The sequence below is a fragment of the Sus scrofa genome, chromosome 17, assembly GCF_054392235.1.
Source record: "Sus scrofa isolate SSC_HxYL_T2T_F1_AM1 chromosome 17, Sscrofa_HxYL_maternal_Yorkshire_Landrace_v2.0, whole genome shotgun sequence".
In the NCBI taxonomy this organism is placed as follows: domain Eukaryota; kingdom Metazoa; phylum Chordata; class Mammalia; order Artiodactyla; family Suidae; genus Sus; species Sus scrofa.
In genome coordinates this window covers 42,976,897-42,996,886 of record NC_139399.1, presented here as the reverse complement: position 1 = coordinate 42,996,886, position 19,990 = coordinate 42,976,897, and the positions used below count along the sequence as shown (strand labels likewise).

Genomic DNA, 19,990 nt, shown 5'->3' with positions numbered 1-19,990 from the left:
TCACGGCAACGCCAACAAGACAGGAGCTCCATCCAGTGTACATATTTAAAACAAAACTATATAAGCAAAAGTATATCATGACCCGGTGTGATTTCTATTAGAAGAAATAAGATGAAACAGGGGTTCCCATCTTGGCTCAGCAGAAACGAATCTGACTAGTATCTGTGAGGATGCGGGTTCAATCCCTGGCCTCGATCAGTGGGTTAAGGATCTGGTGTTGCTGTGAGCTGTGGTGTAGGTCACAGACATGGCTCAGATCCCGCATTGCTGTGGTGTAGGCCAGTGGGTACAGCTCTGATTCGACGCCTATCCTTGGAACCTCCATATACCACAGATGGGAATGTGAAGTCCCTCAGAAGACTAATTTCCAGAAAATTCTAAGCCAGAATACCCAGGTGGCCTTAGGTGGGTCACCTCACCTTTCTGATGCCTCCCCTTTCTCATCTGAAATGTAGGAAGAACAATGGGTTCACACGCCCGATAGGTCTCATGAGACAATCCCCTTAGCGAGGGCTCAAAACATTTTACATTTTACACCAAGTGACTACACTTGGCCAGTCACCAGCCCTGTGCATCCCTTCAACCGATCCTTGAGGCTGAGGTCCTGGAGCCCATTTTCCAGATGGGAAAACAGAGGCTCAGACAGATGAAGGGCGGAGCCTCAAGGCTGATGCAGAAGCTGTGCTCTATGAGGCTCCCTCCTAAAAATGTTAGCCTATTATTACTGTTGTTGCTGCTCCTGTTATTATTAAAATGAATGTATCAGAGCACAGCCCTCACCGCTGTGGAAAGGATTAAGTAAATTAATTTTAAGGGTTTAGTATAGTACCTGGCACATAATAAGGGCTCTAGAAGTGTTTGTTAAAGAAAAGAGAAACTGGGAGTTCTGATGCCCTAGCGGGTTGAGGCTCCTGCGTTCTCACCGCTGTGGCTCCGGTTGCTGTTGTGCAGCGTAGGTTCAATCCCTGGCCCAGGAATTCCCACAGACTGCCTGTGTGGCAAAAAAGAAAAAAAAACAAAAACAAAAACAACAAAAAAAGAGAGAACCTGAAATAAACGCTGCAGCTTTCATTAAAAAAAAAAAGAAAGAAAGAAAAAAGAAAGAAAGAAAAGAAAAACTCCAAGTCTGGGGGCCACAGCCCTGGAGAGGCAGGGTCCAAGGCCCAAGGAACTTTGTCCCGGTTTTTCTCTGTGGCCTTCCCGCCCCCTCACCCCCAGCTCCGCCGCTCCCTGTCCGGGAGGGTTAAGGAGTTAATGATTTCCCAAGCCGGGCCGAAAGGAGCAGGGTTTTGCGCGCTACACAGAGAGACAGACAGACACACACACACACACACACACACACACACACACCCCGAAAAGAGCAGGGTTTTGCGCGCGCGCACACACACACACACACCCCGGCTCTCACACCAGGGTTTTGCACGCACACACACACACACACACCCCGGCTCTCACACCCCTGGCGGCCCTGGTCCCCCCCTCCTCCCTCCGCGGGCCGGGCCTCTTATGCAAGCCGCCGGCGCCCGCCCGTTCCCAGGCCCGGCTGCAGCTGCAGGCGGAGGGGCAGGGCGGGGGCGGCGCGCTGTTTGTCTAGCGCGGCCGTGCCAAAGGCTGCGGGCCCCAGACAGCCAGGCGCCTCCGTACACCTGGGGATGCTCAGGTTAAATAGCTCCGCATTCCTCGGGCCCAGCTGATGGAAACGCTCCCAGGCCGCCGCCGAGCCGGCCTCCAGATGGGCTGGGCCCGGGCCAAAGGGGAAAAGAGGGAAACGTGGAAGGCAGAGGGTGCCTGAACGGCGGGGGAGGTGCCCCCCCTCCCCCGGCACAGCCCCTTCCTCTGCTGGAAAAGGGCCCTGCCGTGGGGGGAGGCCGCGCGGGGACACACCCACGTCCCGGTGGGTGGGCTGGCCCGCAGCGGGGCGGGGGCGAGGACGCGGGAGGGAGTGGGTGCACACGTGCGCCTCTGAGGACACGGCAAGGACACACAGGCGACAATTAATAATGATAATTTATAGCTATCAACCACTACATGCTAAGTGCTGTATTTCATTTCTTCTCTACAACACAATTCTGTGAAGTTAACGCTATAGCACAGCAGCTGGGTGGCGTGTTGAGAGGGCAGAGGCAAAGGACATACTTTACCTCCAAATACTGGGCTCTTTGATAACGTCTGTAATGCGCTCGGGAAGAGGGGGTGGTACCTGGCTTAATGTTAGTGCTCAGCAGATGATAGTCCTTGCTATTATTATTATTCGGAATCCTGCCTTTAGCCCCATGGGGATCCACGAACTCCTTTACGTCAAGGGTTGAGAGTACACTCAGGGTCATGGTGCTAGGTGCTATGTCTTTTATTCTATTTATTGACAAAACACATGAAGAGTCCTCCGAGTTCCCATCGTGGCTCGGTGGTTAACGAATCCGACAAGGAACCATGAGGTTGCGGGTTCGATCCCTGGCCTTGCTCAGTGGGTTAAGGATCCGGCGTTGCCGTGAGCTGTGGTGTAGGTCGAGGACACGGCTCGGATCCCGCGTTGCTGTGGCTCTGGCGTAGGCCAGTGGCTGCAGCTCCGATTAGACCCCTAGCCTGGGAACCTCCATATGCTGCGGGAGTGGCCCTAGAAAAGGCAAAAAAGACAAAAAAAAAAAAAAAAAAAAAAAAAGAAGAAGAAGAAGAGTGCTTACCCTCTCTGGGCCAAGTTCTTTGCCTTTTCTGGGGCTGTTTCTCCCTGTGTCCCCAGAGAGCTAACAATTGCCTGGAAAGTTGGTACTTGAAATTTTGAGGAAGGGTTTGCCTGAATAAAGCTTCTCCCACCCCCACCTCCTCACCCCCAGATCAGCAGAGACCCAGGAATGTCAGCCAATCTACAGAACACATTTAGAAGCCCACTGTGGTTCTGCAGCCCCCAGACACACAAGCCCATCCATCAAGCCAGACCGGTGAAGAGAGGCACACACTGCATTTCAGCAGAACACACAAGCCCAAACAGCTGGAGGTAGGACGCATGTGCTCACATTTGCCCTTTGCACACATCCCCCTGTGGATCCACATCCATACCCCCAGGCCTGCACACCAACAGAGGACCCACCCCCACTGGGTAACTACCAGTTCACGCATGTCACACACACAGGCCCAGACACCCATACGCACTCCCCCAGGAGTACGAACACATGTCCAGGCAGATAGGTCCTTGCCAATGACACCTTTTTCCTGCTTAGGAGCTGGGGACTGACTCGCCCACACCTCCTCAGGGCCCACACAGGAACCCTGGAGGAGAGGTCTGTGAGCTGCTGGCATAGCCAGTCCAGGGTGAGGGGGCCAAGTCCAGACCCAGAGCAGGTGGCCCAGCAGCTGTGCCCAGGCTGGCCCTGCCAACTTGCTCACCCACTTGGACAGGCCTGGAGCCCCAGGGCAGCCTGCTGGGATCCAGGGTTCAGCCCAAGGGGAAAGTACCTCCTACTGGGGAATGGGGCAAGAAGGGAGTCCTGACCCAGACAAGCCGAGGCTCTGGGCAAGTCCCTTTTCTCTGGGTCTCACTTCCCCCCTCTCAGCCAAGATGCAGGTGGTCCAGTGACCTGGCTCTCCAACATAATACTCTTCAACCCAGAGGGAGCCCCGGCAGGTTTATCTGCATTTTAACAACCTCCCCAGGTGACCCAGATGGTCCAATGACCACTTTGAGAAACCCTACAGGTCTAGAGGATTTAATTTTATGACACTGGGGAGCAGGGAAATAGCCAGGGATGGGGGTGGTGGTGGAAGAGAATAGACTTTAAAGACACCGGAAACACTCATTTCAGGTCGGTAAAAGCACAGTCCAGATGTGGCCTTCCAATCCCCTCCCCCCCAGCAGCAGCTATGAAAAGGGTCAAGGGTCACCCCCCAGCCCAGGCCCATCCCCTCAATCCAAGAAGTCATTGCAGCTTTACCAACATCTAAGGCATTTGTTTAATAATAACAACAACAACCAAAAAAATAAAACAAAACACCCCACAGAACTATTGTAAAACAATATTCTCAGTCGGTGATCATTGTAATATACAATACAAAGCAATTAATTTCCTCAGAAATCTGAGAAGCACCAAACGTGACCATTTTTTAAAATGTCTGCTTTTCAAAAAATAGAAACACATGGGGGGAACTCCCCCAAGTCTCTGGTGGCTGGTGAGTGAGAAGGGAGGGTCAGCCTGCCCTCATCAGTACCCCCAGCCCTGGGCTGGATCTAGCAAGCGCCCAACAGTCGCCGATCTGTCTTGTTCCTCCCCAGCTATGGCGAGGTGCTTGGAAGGACCAGAGAACACTGATTTCTCTCGCCCCCTGGAGGGCTGGGGTCCGCAGGTCCCCAAGGGCGGCGCTTCAGCGACACAAGATGCGATCGTCCGCTGGAACACATGCTGTCTGTGAAACGAAGAAAGAGAAAAGGTGAGACGGGCAGATTGGAGGGGACAAGATTGCAAGCCCTCCTTCCCCGGGGGACACGAGGTGGCATCTCCTTGGGCATCTTTGCATAACTGGGAGCCCGAAGGGATAGGGCGAACATAGGGTCAAGCCCTCCCTCCTTATTTGAGCCTCAGGTTCCCCACCTGTAGAAGAAACATGATCTCGGGCTCCAACTAGGATCTCACCTCTGCCGCCAGGGCGCTGATTTCGCCGTTGAGGGTGCTGAGCGGAGCCCGGGCGGGGAGTCCCCGGCCGCCTTGGGTCCCAACTTGGGATTCCGAGTTCAGCTCCAACTCCAGGTCCCAGATGTAGTCGATGACATGCTGGAGGATCTCCACCCTGCTCACCTTGCGGTTCTGGGGCAGAGTGGGCACCAGCTCCTTGAGGCGAGAATAGCAGCCGTTCATGTCGTAGAGGAGCACGTTCACCTGCTGTTCGTCGAGTAGGGGAGGCAGGCGTGCCCCGGGGCCACCCGCACAGCGCGAGATGGCCACGCTCTGCTCGGAGAGGCAGCGCACCACCTCGCCCGCGCCGCCCGCCGTCTTGCCGGCCTTCAGCGCGCAGCTGGGGCCCGCGGTGGCCGTGGCGCTGCCACTGGCGACCTTCATGATTTTTGCGTCGGGGTGAGAGATAAACCGAAGCGGACAGAGGAGGCGGACTCCTGGGCTCTAGGGCGAGATCGCAGCGGTAGAGAGACTGCCGTGAAAAGTGCGAGGCGAGCCCCGCCGCCCGATTTTTATAAAGTCGCCGCGGCCCATCCCCTGGGGGCGGGCTCAGATGTTCAAAAATAGCCAATGGGAGGTCTGGAGGCGAGGCCTAGCGCGCTTCTAGGTCCCGCCTCCTGCTCTACTAGAGCACCCTCGCCCGCGTGGAGAGGGGACCCGAGTCTCAAGAACAGAGTGGGTGGGAGGGCACGGGGCAGGGTGGCTAGCGGAGGCGAGGGATACCTTGAGCTCCTTAGGAAGAAGTCTAAATCGGTATTACCTATAACCAAAAGATTCCAAGAATCAATTTTACCAGATACTTTTTCTCACCTTTCCAGCCCCATTTTACAGATGAGGGAAACTGAGGACCCGATGGAGCAGCAGCTGGCCCTGGGTCGCCCAGAGAGCCCAGTACTAGAGGTTGGGCTACTGGACCCTACTGGAAGATTGCCTCTGAGACCCTGATCTCCGGAATATTTGAGCCGAAATTTAAATCGAGCCCTCCTTTACACTCTGCCCCCCACCCCCCTCATCCTGGGTCGGTCTCCCTTTCCCAATTCCCAGAGAACATTGCTGGTTAATGTTCTTGGGACCAGGCGGCCTTACCCAGGCCCCTCGGGATGGGAGCAATTAATTCTGGAAAGTCTTTCTCCAGGATTGGGGGCTGGGCCTCTAGGACCTGAGCAAGACAGAAGGCGTCCAGAGTGGACTGACTTCCCTGATTCTCCCCTGAATTTGCAGCCCCCTGCAAAATTTCCCCAAATCTGCATCATTAAGCGATTTTAATTTTTTTCTCCCTTTTTGACTCCCCCCGCCCCCCCTCAAGACCTCGGATCAGGGTCTCCCTCCCACGGCGCGCCAGCTGCGGAGCTCGAGTCTCCCCCCTACTCCCCGGGCTGGTCTGTGTCAGCGTCTGAACAAGCGGCTCAGACCGTTAGACGCCAGGCTCGTGACGTCACCCATTCATAAAACCCGGACGGGCTGTCAGGCTGGCGCCGCGCGGGCGGTCGCCATGGAGACGGCAAACCCGGCCCAGGCGCTCCTCCGCTACCCCCCACCCTCACCCCCGCCAGTCACCTGCGGACCTCGGGTGGGAGGCCTGGGAATGCTCTCCTCGCGGGTGCGGTCGCTGGGCAAGGGTCACCTTACCTCGCCGCCCCACACCTGGGGATTCCGACCCCCCCCCCCCCCCCCCCGGCCTCCAGCTCGCGACGCTACGGAGGCTTCTTCACCTCCCCCTCCCACCTCTAGTTCTCCGCTCCCGCCTGCGGAAAGAGTTCGGATTCTAACTCCGCTTCTGAGTGAATTTAGTTGGCGTCTCTGGCCCTCTCTGAGCCCTAATATCTGCCAGGTATTTCGATAATTATGACAAAGGTGACGATATGTCGCGTTCTTACATGATGCCAGGCGCTGTGTGGAGAGTTTGCTTTCTCTATCTTCTGTAACCCTTCCCACGACTCTAAAGAGAGGAGCTGTTTGATTTCTTTATACAAAGGAAGAAACTGAGGCTCAAAAAGCTTTCCGGAAGCCAGAACCTGTTGTAATGGGTGCATTATTACAGCAAGGGCACTTTATTGTAATGCATTTCCTTCCTGCCCGGCTAAGCAGTCAGCCTCCTGAGCCCTGGCTAGGCCAGAGGCAGGGAAACTGAGACTTAGAAGAATCACCAAGGTCACACAGCATTAGCAGGGCTAAAATTCTGTGCTCATGTAGAAGATGTTATTATGGACCCTCCTCCTCCCGCAGTTAAATTACTAAGTATCAGCAGGTTTTCTTTTCCCACAGAAGTTTGCAGGAGGTGGCAATAAACCAGCCCCCCCCCTGTCTCCCCTTCTGGAAACCAAGAAAGCTGATCCTGAGATCAGCTTCAAAGAAGAGAGATCACTAATTAATTACCTGAACTCCTCATCCCCTTAACCAGCTCCCCACCCTACCCCCAAACTCCCTAGGCCATGTTTAGCAATATTTTAATGATTTGGAGAGAACATTTTGCCAAGCACAAGAATTGCTAAAGAATTGGATGGATAATGACCAACTAGAGGGAATTAAAATATTACTTCGTTACCTAGTATGTATTAATTGACCAGCAATTCTACCTGCTGTAATCAATTCCAGAGAACCCTACAGACATCCACCGACACAAAAGATGTCTGCTCAGCAAGTTTCACTGAGGTACTTGCAAGGGGAGAAGTTGAAACAACCTAAACGTCAACATGGTATAAACTAGGAATGGAACATCGCTGCCAGAGGACTGGCTCTGCAGCAGGTGGGAAATGTGGCTCTGAGAGGTATCTAGTTCCTACTGTTACTGGAGAAAACAAGTGTTAGACTTGGGTCAAGATAGAACCCATGTGTATCTGGAAATGAATTTAAAACAAGAGAGGAGTTCCTTTGGTGGCACAGCAGCTTAAAGATTCGGCTTTGTCACTGCTGTGGCTCTGGTTGCAGCTGTGGTACAGGTTCAATCCCTGGCCCTGGAACTTTTTGCATGCCCCTGGCACAGCCAAACAAACAAGCAAAGAAAACACACACACACAATTTCCAAGACAACACTGTATGATTTCTCTTCTATGAAATCCTAAGAGACACAACTAGGAGTTCCCTTTGTGGTTCGTTGGGTTGTGAACCCCACAAGTATTCATGATGATGCGGGTTCAATCCCTGGCCTCGCTCAATGGGTTAAGGATCCTGCATGACCATGAGCGTGAGCTGTGGTATAGATCACAGACATGGCTCAGATCCCACGTGGCAGTGGCTGTGGCTGTGGTGTAGGCTGGCAGCTGTAGCTCTGATTAGACCCCTAGCCTGCCAACTTCCATATGCTGCAGGTATGGCCCTAAAAAGCAAAAAAAAAAAAAAAAAAAAAAAAAAAAAAAAAATTTAATTTTTAAAAAGAAGCACAACTAACCTAGGGGAAGAAATCAGAATAGTGGTTGCCTCCGGGAAATGGAAGGTGAGAGTTGCCAGGGAAGGGGGTACGGGGGGGGGGAGAGGGAGGGCCTTTCTGGAGGGATGGAAACGTTCTGTCATGATGAAGTGTGAATTATATACTTTTGTGGCTTTCATTGTATTTAAATTCCAACTCAGTTAAAAGATATTAAAGGAGTTCCCAATGTGGCACAGGACATTAAGAATCCAACTCCAGTGCCTCAGGTTGTGGAGGTATGGGTTCAATCCCCAGGTTAAAGGATCTGGTGTTGCTGCAGCTGCTTTGTGGATTCAGTCAGTGGCGGGGGGGGGGGGGGGGGGGGGGGGGAGACACTTCCCTATGCTGCGGGTATGGCCATAAAATAAAAAAACATTAGAAAGAAAAAAAGGAGGATAAACAGCAAATTGTTAATGTCAGCACTGTGAAGAGGAGTGAGAAGGGAAGGAGAGCAACATGAAATTGGATGATCTTCAGAGAAGTATTTCATTTCTCTTTATTTATTTACTTTTTTCTTTTTAGGGCCGCACCAGCAGCATATGAAAGTTCCCAGGCTAGGGGTCAAATCGGAGCTGCAGCTGCTGGCCTACACCACAGCCACAGCAGCACAGGATCCAAGCTGCGTCTGTGACCTACACCACAGCCCACTGCAATGCAGGATCTTTAAACTGCTGAGCAAGGCCAGGGATGGAACACACTTTGGCATGGATATTCGATGGGTTCTTAGCCCGCTGAGCCACAACAGGAACTCCTCATTTCTCTTTTAAACAGTGTTATTGAAGTGTAATTGACACACACAAACTGCATATAATTAAAGTGTCCGTGGGAGTTCCCATCGTGGCACAGCGGAAATGAATCCAACTAGGAACCATGAGATTGCCGGTTCCATCCCTGGCCTTGCTCAGTGGGTTAAGGATCCGGTGTTGCTGTGAGCTGTGGTGTAGGTCGCAGACACAGCTCGGATCCGGCATTGCTGTGGCTGTGGCAAAGGCCTGCAGCTGTAGCTCCAATTAGACCCCTAACCTGGGAACCTCCATATGCCGTGGGTTCAGCCCTAAAAAGCAAATAAATAAATAAATAAATAAATAAAGTGTCCCTGGTGGCTCCGAGGGTTAAGGATCCAGTGCTGTCACTGCTGTGGCTTGAGTCACTGCTGTAGTGTGGATTCGATCAGTGTGGATTCGATCCCCAGACCAGGAATTTCTACATGATGTGGGTGAGGTGAAAAAAAATGAAAAATTTCTCCAATCTGGTAAGTTTTGACCTACATATGTACTCATGCACCATTACCACATTTAAGAAAATCATATACTTCATCATCCTTAAAAGTTTTCATCTGCCCTTTGGCATCCCTCCCCACCTCCCCTTCCACCCTGTGCCCTGGCACTCCATAGATCAGTTTGTATTTTCTAAATTTGACTCTATTAGAATAGTATCTATAGTCTATAATGTATACAGTATATCCTTTTTTTTTTTCTTTTTCTGCGACATACGGAGCTGCCCATGCTAGGGATTGAATCAGCTGTAGCCACTGGCCTACACCACAGCCTCAGCAACGCCAGATCTGAGCCACATCTGCAACCTACGCCACGGCTCACGGCAATGCCAGATCTTTAACCCACCGAGTGAGGTCAGGGATCAAACCTGCATCCTCATGGACACCAGTCAGATTTGTTTCCGCTGTGCCATGATGGGAACTCCAAGATATGCACTTCTTTTGCTCATTAAAAATTATTTCTGTGAGTTCCCTTCATGGCTCAGCGGTTAATGAACCTGACTAGGATCCATGAAGATTCGGGTTGGATCCCTGGCCTTGATCAGTGGGTTGAGGATCCCGAATTGCTGTGTCTGTGGTGTAGGCTGGCAACTGTAGCTCCGAATCGACCTCTGGCCTGGGAACTTTCATATACCACAGGCGCAGCCCTAAAAAGCAAAGAAAAAAATTTTATTTGGAGGAGTTCCCTCATGGCTCAGTGAGTTAAGGATCTAGTGTTGTCACTGCTGTGGCTCCAGTTACAGCTATGGCATGAGTTTGATCTCCGAAATTCTGCATGTCAAGGGTGCAGCCAAAAAAAAATTTTTTTTTGGATAATTACAGACTCACATGCAGTAGTAAGAAATGATGCACCCCTTATATCCTTCACCCAGTTTCCCTAATGGTAACATCTTGCATAACTACAGCAAAATATTACAGGATTTTACCTGATTTCTAATGAAATTCGGATTTCATCTGATTTCCAGGCACACACGTATGTGTATGTGTGTGTGTGTGTGTGTTTAGTTTTATGCAATTTTTTTCCTTTCCTTTCCATTTTTTTTTTGGCTAAGCCCATGGCATGTAGAAATTCCTGGGCCAGGGATCGAACTCGTGCCACAGCAGCGACCAGAAATGCTGCAGTGACAACACCGGATCCTTAACCCACTGCTCTGCAAGAGAATTAGTTCTTTGCAGTTTTACCACATGTGAAGATTCATGTACCACCAGCCGAGTGAAGACACAGGAATTCTGTCACAAGGATCTCTAGTGCCACACTTTAATCTTTTGTTCATTTATTTTATTTATTTATTTATTTATTTATTTTTGTCGTTTGTCTTTTTAGGGCTGCACCCATGGTATATGGGGTCCAATCGGAGCTACAGCTGCCGGCCACAGCCACAGCCACAGCCACAGCCACGTCAGATCCATACCACGTCTGTGACCTACACTGCAGCTCACGGCAATGCCGGATCCTCAACCCACTGAGCGAGGCCGGGGATGGAACCTGCACTTTCATGGTTCCTAGTCGAATTTGTTTCCCCTGTGCCACGACAAGAACTCCTGTCCATTGCTTTTAATTTGGTTGTTGTTCACTTATTATTGAGTTTGAGAGTTCATTCTATATTTTGAATACAAAGAATTTATCAGATATATGATCTATGACTGTTATCTCCAGTTTGTGTCTAGTCTAGTCCTGAGCTCCGAGGCCAGGGAACGGATCTGAGCCATAGTCTTGACCTGAGCCGCAGCTGTAGCAATGCCAGATTCTGACCCACTATGCCAGGCAGGGATCAAACCTGTGTCCCAGCGCTCCCAAGATGCTGCCATTCACATTGTGCCACAGTAGGAGCTCCCTCCTTAATGGTATCTTTTGAAAAGCAGAAGAGTTTTAAATTTGATGAAGTCCAATTTATCAATTTTTAATTTTATGAATCATGGTTTTCTTGTCATATCTAAAAAATCTCTGCCCCACCCAGGAGGAGAAAGCTTTTCTCTTTTACTTTCCAGAAGCTTTATTGTTTTAAGGTCTATCTATGATCCATTACACACGGATATTTCTTGAATATATTTTTAAAGAGAAGTGTATTTGTTTTTGGCCACACCCTCAGCATGTGGAGGTTCCCGGGCCAGGGACTGAACATGTGCCCCAGCAGCAACCGAGGAATTCCTAGACAGAAGTGTATTCATATAATACTCTTTGTAATACAAAGCCAGCTCAAAATGTTTAGTATAACTCCCTCTGGCCCCACAGCTGATTAGGATGAAGCGGAACGTCAGAGACATTTTGCAGGAGTTCCCTTGTGGCTCAGTAGGTTAAGGAACCAGCATTGTCACTGCTGTGGCTCTGGTTACAGCTGTGGCGTGGATTTGATCCCTGGGCCCGGGAACTTTCACATGGTACAGGACCAGCCAAAAAAAAAAAAAGGACCTCCATTAGTTAACTGCACTTAACATTCATGAGTGTCCACCTCCTCTGGTCCTGTGTGAGCCAGATCAAGACTGTTTATGAAAATTGCCTGATAGGCGCCTTAGCCACACAAAGCAAGGCTGAGTTCTACGTTGGAGGAAATCAGGGAGGCTTCCTAGAGGAGGTGACCTACCCTGTGGGCACTTTTTGTGGGAAAAGCACAAGGAGAAAAGGCCTGAATGAAGACACTTGGGGGCATGTAAGGCTTTGACAATGTGAGGAGAGACAGTTGGCTGTGGAATAGGGGAAAGGGCTGGGGCTTGGGGTCCAACAGCTCAGGATTTAAATCCTTGTTATACTGTGTGACCTAGAGCAAGACCCTTTCACCTCTCTGAGCCTCTGCTTCCTCATGGGCAAAATGAAGTAAGAGCTCCTACCTCTTTAGGTTATTTAAAGGAGTCACTGAGATTAGGCTTGCAAAGCTTCTAGTGTGGTGTAGGCACATAGTAGGTCCCCACTAAACAGTAGATAGTAATAGCATCTGTTCACTCCTAGGCCAGACCCCCTGGGGACCCATTCAGTTGTAGTTTTGCTTCTGGGGCAGGGGGAGTTAGCGAGCCCCAAAAGATGGTCTTTCACACCCCTTGAAATATTCCCTTCACTGTGTTCCCCTCAAACTTCCCAGATGAAATAACGACACCCCCCCATAATACATACCCAGCCTAAGCCTGTGGGGAAACGCTGGCTTCATGTCACTCCAGAAAACGTTCAGTCCTCCCAGACACTGGTTTTTATCTCTTGCATTTTTAAGGCCTGACAAGGAGTTTAAATAAAGACCAAAGACCGCCTGTTTATTTTTTTTTTTTTTTTTTTTTTTTTTTTTTTTTTTGTCTTTTTTTTTTTTTTGCCATTTCTTTGGGCCGCTTCCGCGGCATATGGAGGTTCCCAGGCTAGGGGTCCAATCGGAGCTGTAGCCACCGGCCTACGCCAGAGCCACAGCAACACAGGATCTGAGCCGCGTCTGCAACCCACACCACAGCTCACGGCAACGCCAGATCGTCAACCCACTGAGCAAGGGCAGGGACCGAACCCGCAACCTCATGGTTCCTAGTCGGACTCGTTAACCACTGTGCCACGACGGGAACTCCGACCGCCTGTTTATATTTTTGCCAAATGGGCATTTCTCTGGCCCTCTCCTTGGGAGTGTGAACTGAGAGAACAGTTGCCTCCTGGTCCTACGACCAGGTCAGCTCAGGCAAACAGTCCCTTCTTTTGGGGGCCAGGAGGTTTGGAGGACTCATTCCATGGACCCCCACGTTCCCGTGACTTGTCTCTCCGGAAGCCCTTACACACACCTGGCACCAGCTGAGCTTCAGGGCTGCTCCCGGGGGCTGGCAGCAGCTGCGTGATTATAATGCCCCATTTTACAGATGGGGATACTGGGGCCCAGAGAGGAGAAGGGACCAGCCCTTTCCCCCTTCAAATCCTGGCTTTCCCACGGACAAGCCGTGTCTCAGTTTCGTCAGGTGTAAACTGGACCTAAAACCTTACTTGTCTCTGCGGAGTGGCTGTGAGAATGAACTAAGCGATGCCATGAAATGATGAACGGGAAAGCCTTTATTGTGATCGTGTCTCTGTCACTGCTGCTCCCTTTCTCCAGACTTTTTGTTTTTTGTCTTTTTAGGGTCACACCTGCGGCATATGGCGATTCCCAGGCTAGGGGTCAAATCAGAGCTGCAGCTGCTGGCCTACACCACAGCCACAGCAACACGAGATCCGAGCCACGTCTGCAACCTACATCACAGCTCACGGCAACACTGGATCCTTAACCCACTGAGCGAGGCCAGGGCTCGAACCTGTGTCCTCATGGATCCTAGCTGGGTTCGTTAACCACTGAGCCACGATGGGAACTCTGACTACAGCCCCCTTTTTGCCTTTACCATCCCTCCTTTGGTTTCCAGTGCTCAAGGCAGACAGCTCCCATTTTCTAAGTGCTCCCTCTGAGTCATGGTTCCAAGTATGAAGCTAAGACAGGGAGCTCAGGAGGGCAGAGACCTGTCGCCTTCACTGCTGTAACCCAGGGCTGAGTGAGCGCAGTGCCTGGCCCACAGAAGGTGCTGAGTGAATGTTTGATGATGAGAGTAAACCAACCCACCACATGGGTGATAACATTATGTCCCCTTTACAGCCGAGGTCACTGAGGCCTGGAAAAGTCGAGTTAACTTCTTTCAGATCACTCGGCAGGGATCTGGTCCTGAACCTAGGCTGTCTGTGTCCTAAGGCAGTGGCTGGGAGGGGCTTGTGTGCATGTATGATGTCTACACTGCAGGGCGCATCCTTGTGGATTCGTGCTCATGTCCAGCACATTCCCCACTGCCCCTACCTCCCGGGAGTCTTGGCCTTGTAGGCTCCAGGGCGGTCCTGCCTGTGCCACGTGACCCGCTCTGGCCCTGGCCCTGGCCCGGCAGCTGTTCCCCAGATGTGCCCACAGCGCTGTCTTCCAGCCGCCAGGCTGGCGCCTCTGGGCTGGGACTGCCGGAGCTGCGGGGGAGAGACCTTTGGCTCTGGCTGTCCCCGCCCCCCTGTAACGGGAGACTACAAGCGCCTCCTCCACACTCTACCCCCAGAACTGTGTGCTCAGCCAGCACGCCTCTCTGCCCAGCACGTGGAGCAGAAAATCCAAACTCTTCCCTGGCCTGCAGCCCCTGCCGGCACCACCAACCCCACCAGCCGCATCTCCTCCCCCTCCGTTGCTCTCACCAGCCATGTGGCCTCTCCTGCTAAACTAGGGTGGTCCTACCTCAGGGCCTTTGCCCCTGCTGTTCCCTCTGCCTATAACACTCCTCCAGGTCTTTACAAGACTCCTCATTCTTCAAGCCAAGGGTAAAAAGACACCTCCTCAGAGGTCTTCTTCTTCGAAGCTCTTTGGCTATTCACCTTCTTTCACGTTCTCCTGGTCTCCATTATTCAGAGAATGTCAGACTCTCTGAAATGATCTTTATTTTCTTGGGAATTCCCATCCTCCTCTGCCCCCACACCCTCCCCATGCTGTGGCTTCCAGGGGGGCAGGAAGCACAGCTCCTTCTGTCACTGCTGTGTCAGTAGAGCTGAGCACAGAGAAGGTAAGTGACTCACGCAAGGTCACACAGCATGGTACTTAGAATAGAGTACTATTTAGAGGAATCTCTGTGGAATTAATGAACTGTTACCTTATGGTCCTCAGTTACCTCATGTGCCAGATGGGGACAAAATTTGAACTTGACCCATAAGGTTATGACACTTCAGCACTTAGCACATGGAAAGCACTCAGAAAGGGAGCCAGAACACAGTTTTGTATCCTTTTGGGGGTCTCATTTTTTCATTCCCCAAACCAGGAGGAGCCCGTGCATGAGGGTGTGGGGGCTTCAAGCTATCCGTCCATCATAACTGTGCAGCCTCTGCCAAGTCCCTTTCCCATTCTGGACCCCAGCTTCCCCATCTGTGAAATTAGATCTGTCTTCGGCCCTTCATTCTGGGGGTTCTGTGCTGGACTCCTGGGTCATATGGGGAGAAGAGGGATCCAGGCTTGAGTCCATCTTTTGCTTCCCATCTGTTTTCCAAAGAGGCCCCAGAACAATGGACAGGGAGACCGGAGCCTGCCAGTCGGGGCCCCTCCCTGGGTCCCCTGCAGATGGAGGTGGGGTGGAACCTTCCTGTGGCCTGACAAAGGACCACTGCTACTCTGGGGTCTCAGGGGCCAAAGGGAGGAGTGGAGTCAGGGCCCGGGGACCTCCAGTCTTAGGTCACTCAGCGCAGGCCCAAACTGCAGGGTGGCAGGAACACACTGCTACACACACCCACCGAGTGACACAAAGGCACACACCTGCACGACCAACATAGCACATGTGTGCATACTGACACTATTGATGCCAATGTCTCAATACACACAACCAACAGAGCAGCCTGCCAAACTCACAACACAGCAGCACACCATAAAGGCAATCAACACACTGGCCTCAGAGCACACAACCCAAAGCCATATTCCCACAACCGACACAGCAACGAAAGTACAGAGACCGAGGAGGCAACACATCAACACACCAAATTGTCAGGCCAAACAGAACCACACTAAATCAATACACCACGACACCACCCCCAAGAAGCACAACCCAGGAGTTCCCGTGGTGGCACAGCGGAAACAAATCCAACTAGCATCCATGAGGATGTAAGTTTGATCCCTGGCCTCGCTCAGTGGGTTAAAGATCTGGTGTTGCCATGTGCTGTGCATAGGTTGTGGACTTGGCTCAGATCCGGCATTGCTGTGGCTGTGGCGTAGGCCGACAGCTACAGCTCCAATTGGTCCCCTAGCCTGGGAACCTCCATATGCCATGGGGTGTGGCCCTAAAAAGACAAAAAGACAAAAAGAAAAGAAGAAGCAGCACAACCCAGACAGATGCCCTACACTACGAGACACATTCACCAAACACAACAGACACACCCAGACCAGTACAGCTCACACCAAGATGCTGACACACAAGTGCCCACATTCTTAGAGAAAACAGCCAAATGTAAGTCAACCAGCCAGCTTCCCCTGTGCACCAGCTGGTTGGCTCATCCTCAACCAGCACCCACCTTCCCCAGTTCAAAGACCCCTACTTCCTCCTACCATCCCAAAGTCCTTTTAGATGCAGACACCTCCCTCCAACACCCACCCACCCACCCACCCACACACACACACACACACACACACGCACACACACGCACATACATGCACACACTCAGAATCCTGTATAAGGCCCAAGGACACACAATCACTCAACCACACCCACCCAGACCCCAGGAACTTCTGCCCAGGAATGCAGATCTGGGCTCTGCCCAGGGCAGAGGAATGGGAGCTGGTCTGAGCCTGAGAGCCAGAGATGCTGATGCTCCCAGCCTCCCTCAAGTCAGGGTCCTCTGCAGAGTTCAGCAGAGGCCACTGTCCCTGCTGCAAGGCCCATGCTGGACCACGGAGGTAGAAGGAGGGAGACTGGAACAAGAGGGCCTCTGGTGGGGGGCTTCAGTAGATCCCCCACACGCCCACTGGGGATGCACAGAGGTCCGTTTCCTGGAAGCCGCAATGCCCTCCCCTGCCTGGTGCCCAGCCAGGCCCTCCTTTGACTCACCTGCCCCAGCACCTGGTGCCCCCTCCTGCCCTGGGGCCCGGAACCGGGAACCAGGCTAGGGTGTATCTCTCAGGGCCTGCCCAGGTTCCTTCCCACCCAGAAAAGCCTGGAGCAGTCCCACCCTCTCTGCTCACCCCAACCTTAAGTACGTTGTCACCAGGGGGTGGCACCTCCAGCTGCACCCTTGCTTCAGGTCATGGGTGGGGCTGTACTCCTCAAATACTATGACTCAGGACGACTTTTCAAGTCTTTTTTTAAAAGGTCTTATTTTTTTCTGATGCAAAAACAGAACTGTTCTGGTTAAAAGGAAGTTGACATCTCAGAAACACTTAAGGAAGAAAGGGACCCTTTTCCTAGAGGACTGCAGGAAAAGAGCGCTGGGTTCACAACCCGGTTCACAGCTTTTAAGCTGTGGGTCTGTAAGTCACTTCTTTCCCTCCTGTCTTAGTTTCCCCATCTGTGGACCTGGGGATGTATGGGTTCCCATCTCTGTGAGGATCAAATGAGTTAAGTCGCAGAAAGAGCTTAGAACAGTGCCCAGCAAAGTCAGTGCTCAATAGACACTAGTAATGGTTATTACGTTATTATTATTCCTGTGACAATTCCACCTCTTCTAGAGTTAAAAAAGTGGTAAATGCTTCACCACTGAATTACAGAACTTTGTGGGTTTGTTTGTTTTTTTTGTTTTTTGTTTTTTGTTTTTTTTTTTTGTCTTTTTGCCTTTTCTAGGGCCGCTCCCGCGGCATATGGAGGTTCCCAGGCTAGGGGATGAATCGGAGCTGTAGCCACTGGCCTACGCCAGAGCCACAGCAAGGCCGGATCCAAGCCGCATCTGTGACCTACACCACAGCTCATGGCAACGCCGGATCCTTAACCCACTGAGCAAGGCCAGGGATCCAACCTGAAACCTCATGGTTCCTAGTTGGATTCGTTAACCACTGTGCCACGACGGGAACTCCTGACTTACAGAGCTTTGGAATCGTGATATGCCAACCATCCATTTTGTAAACAAGTAGTCCTCACCAACTTTTGTGCCACACACAGACATGAAAGGACAAGGTGCAGGTCGGCACTTTCAGGGCCATGTTCACTAGCCAGGTGGTCCACATGCTGCGGACGCGGATGCTACCAAGGGGGCACTTTGTAGGAAGGAGAAAGAGGAGCCCCTCATTTTGAGGGGATGAAGTCTTCCAGAAGCGCTCTCTACTGTGCCTCAGTGCTCCTCACAGCCTGCGCAGTGGCCCTGCTCACAGGGTCCCTGCCTGGGGGGCTCACAGTCTGGTGGGGCAGGCAGTGACCCCCCCAGTTCCCAGTGCTGTGATGGGGAAGCAGAAGGTGCTGTGGCCGGCATGGGCTGGGAGATCAGGGAGGGCTTCCTGTAGGTAGAGGCTGTATGTCAACTGAGAAAAAAAAAAGGGAGGAAGAGTGAAGCAGAGGCTCCCAAGCCTGAGCATCTGCACATCTGGGATATACACAGGAGACAACTGCCACGTGAAACTGCAAAAACTTCAAAGACTGATCATGTAAATTGAGGAGGATGAGGGAAAAACAGAAAGTCTCGGCCACCGACCGCTGCTGGTGAGTATGTAAACTGGTATGATCGCTTGAGAGTTCACTCTGGCAATATTGAGTAAAAGTGAACAGGGGAACGCCCCATGACCTAGCACTTCACTCCCACGGACATACCCTGAAAGTCCTGCCCTCAAGATGCCAAAGACACCGGAGCAGGAAGAGGGTGGCTGTGTCGACAGATTGAAAACTACCCACCTGTCCAACAACAGCACAGGGAAATGAAATGGCAGTGGAGTGGCAGACAACCATTAATAGGAATGAACTAGACCTGCACGAATTCTGCTGGATACATGCAAAAACATGATGCTGCTTGGGGGAAAACGCAGAATGATTTTTTTTTTTTTTTTTTGGACACCCCACGACATGGAGTTCCAGGGCCAAGGACCAGATCTGAGCTGCAGTTGCCACCTAGGTAGCAGCTGCAGGCAACGCTGGATCCTTAACCCACTGAGCTAGGCAGGGGCTCCAACCTGCGTCCCAGCGCTCCCCAGACGCTGCCGATGCCGTTGCGCCACAGCAGGAACTTTCAGAATGATTTTTTAAAGTGTAAATTAAACCAAAAAACAAACAAGAAACCCACAAACGATGTTAATAAATTTGTGTAAGAAAACTATAAGAAAACATGGTCTGGAAGAAATACGCCCAGGACTGATGTTAATTGGGAGGTGGAGAGGGTGGCACGTCGTCTTGGAGAAAAGGGCAGAGGCATAGGTTACCAGAGAGCTAGCCCTACCTGCAAAGTTTTATTCTTTAAAGAAGATAGGAGGGGAGCGAACAAAGCAAACCGCCAGTTGTTAGCTGTGGGTGGTGGGAGCAGGATACTGGGAACCCAAATCGCTATATTTCACCGTCATTTTTACCCCTCACAAAATAAAACGTTAGGAAAGCAAGGAGGGAAAGGGCCATGCCCAGGCAGAAGGGCCAGCGCAGTTGCAGGGTGAAGGGCTGGAGTGGAGGGGTGCGCGGGGGCGCGGGGACCCGGGGCTGGCAGGAGAGGTGGGGGTGGGGCGGCGGGCAGGCTGGGGGCGGGGCGGGGGGGGGGTCCTTCGTTCCAGGGCCCGGGCTGTGCCTTTGGGCCAAGCTGTCCGAGAGCGGCCCCGCACCCCGGGCTTTGTTCCGGGGAGTCACCCTTCTGAAAGGAAGCCCTGGGTGCTGTGCCCGCCCCTTGGGGCCGTCCGGCGGCCAGACCCAGCGCGCAGGGCAGATGCGCCGCCTGGCTTCCCGCGCTCGCCCCGTGGGAACCGATCGGGCGGGGGCGGGGGCGCCTGGAGCCGCCCCGGGGGAGCGGCGCACAGATGGGCGCGGGGCGCGGGCGGCAGCAGATGGGTGCGAGGCCGGCCTGGGGCCTGACGACAAAGGCTGAGGGCAGATGTTCGCGGCCAGATGTTCGCGGGAAGGGGGAGCCTGGGAAAAACCGGCTTGCTTTCCTGCCGCCCTCCCCACAAGGCTGGGGACGGGAGCCTCCAGGGGCAACTGGGAAAGAGGGAGCGGAGGACAGGGTCTAAGGGCTTCTCCAGTGGAAATATTTTATCTCTAGCGGCT

At 52.3% G+C, this 19,990-nt stretch overlaps 1 protein-coding gene across 1 annotated transcript; it reads right to left on the bottom strand.

Moving 5' to 3' along the window:
• Window positions 1–3,921: 3,921 nt before the first annotated feature.
• Window positions 3,922–5,147, bottom strand: ID1 (inhibitor of DNA binding 1). The gene is given in 2 exon segments (NM_001244700.1): window positions 3,922–4,395; window positions 4,623–5,147. Coding segments are annotated over 2 exon segments (465 nt in total). The 5' UTR covers window positions 5,046–5,147; the 3' UTR covers window positions 3,922–4,353.
• Window positions 5,148–19,990: the final 14,843 nt, after the last annotated feature.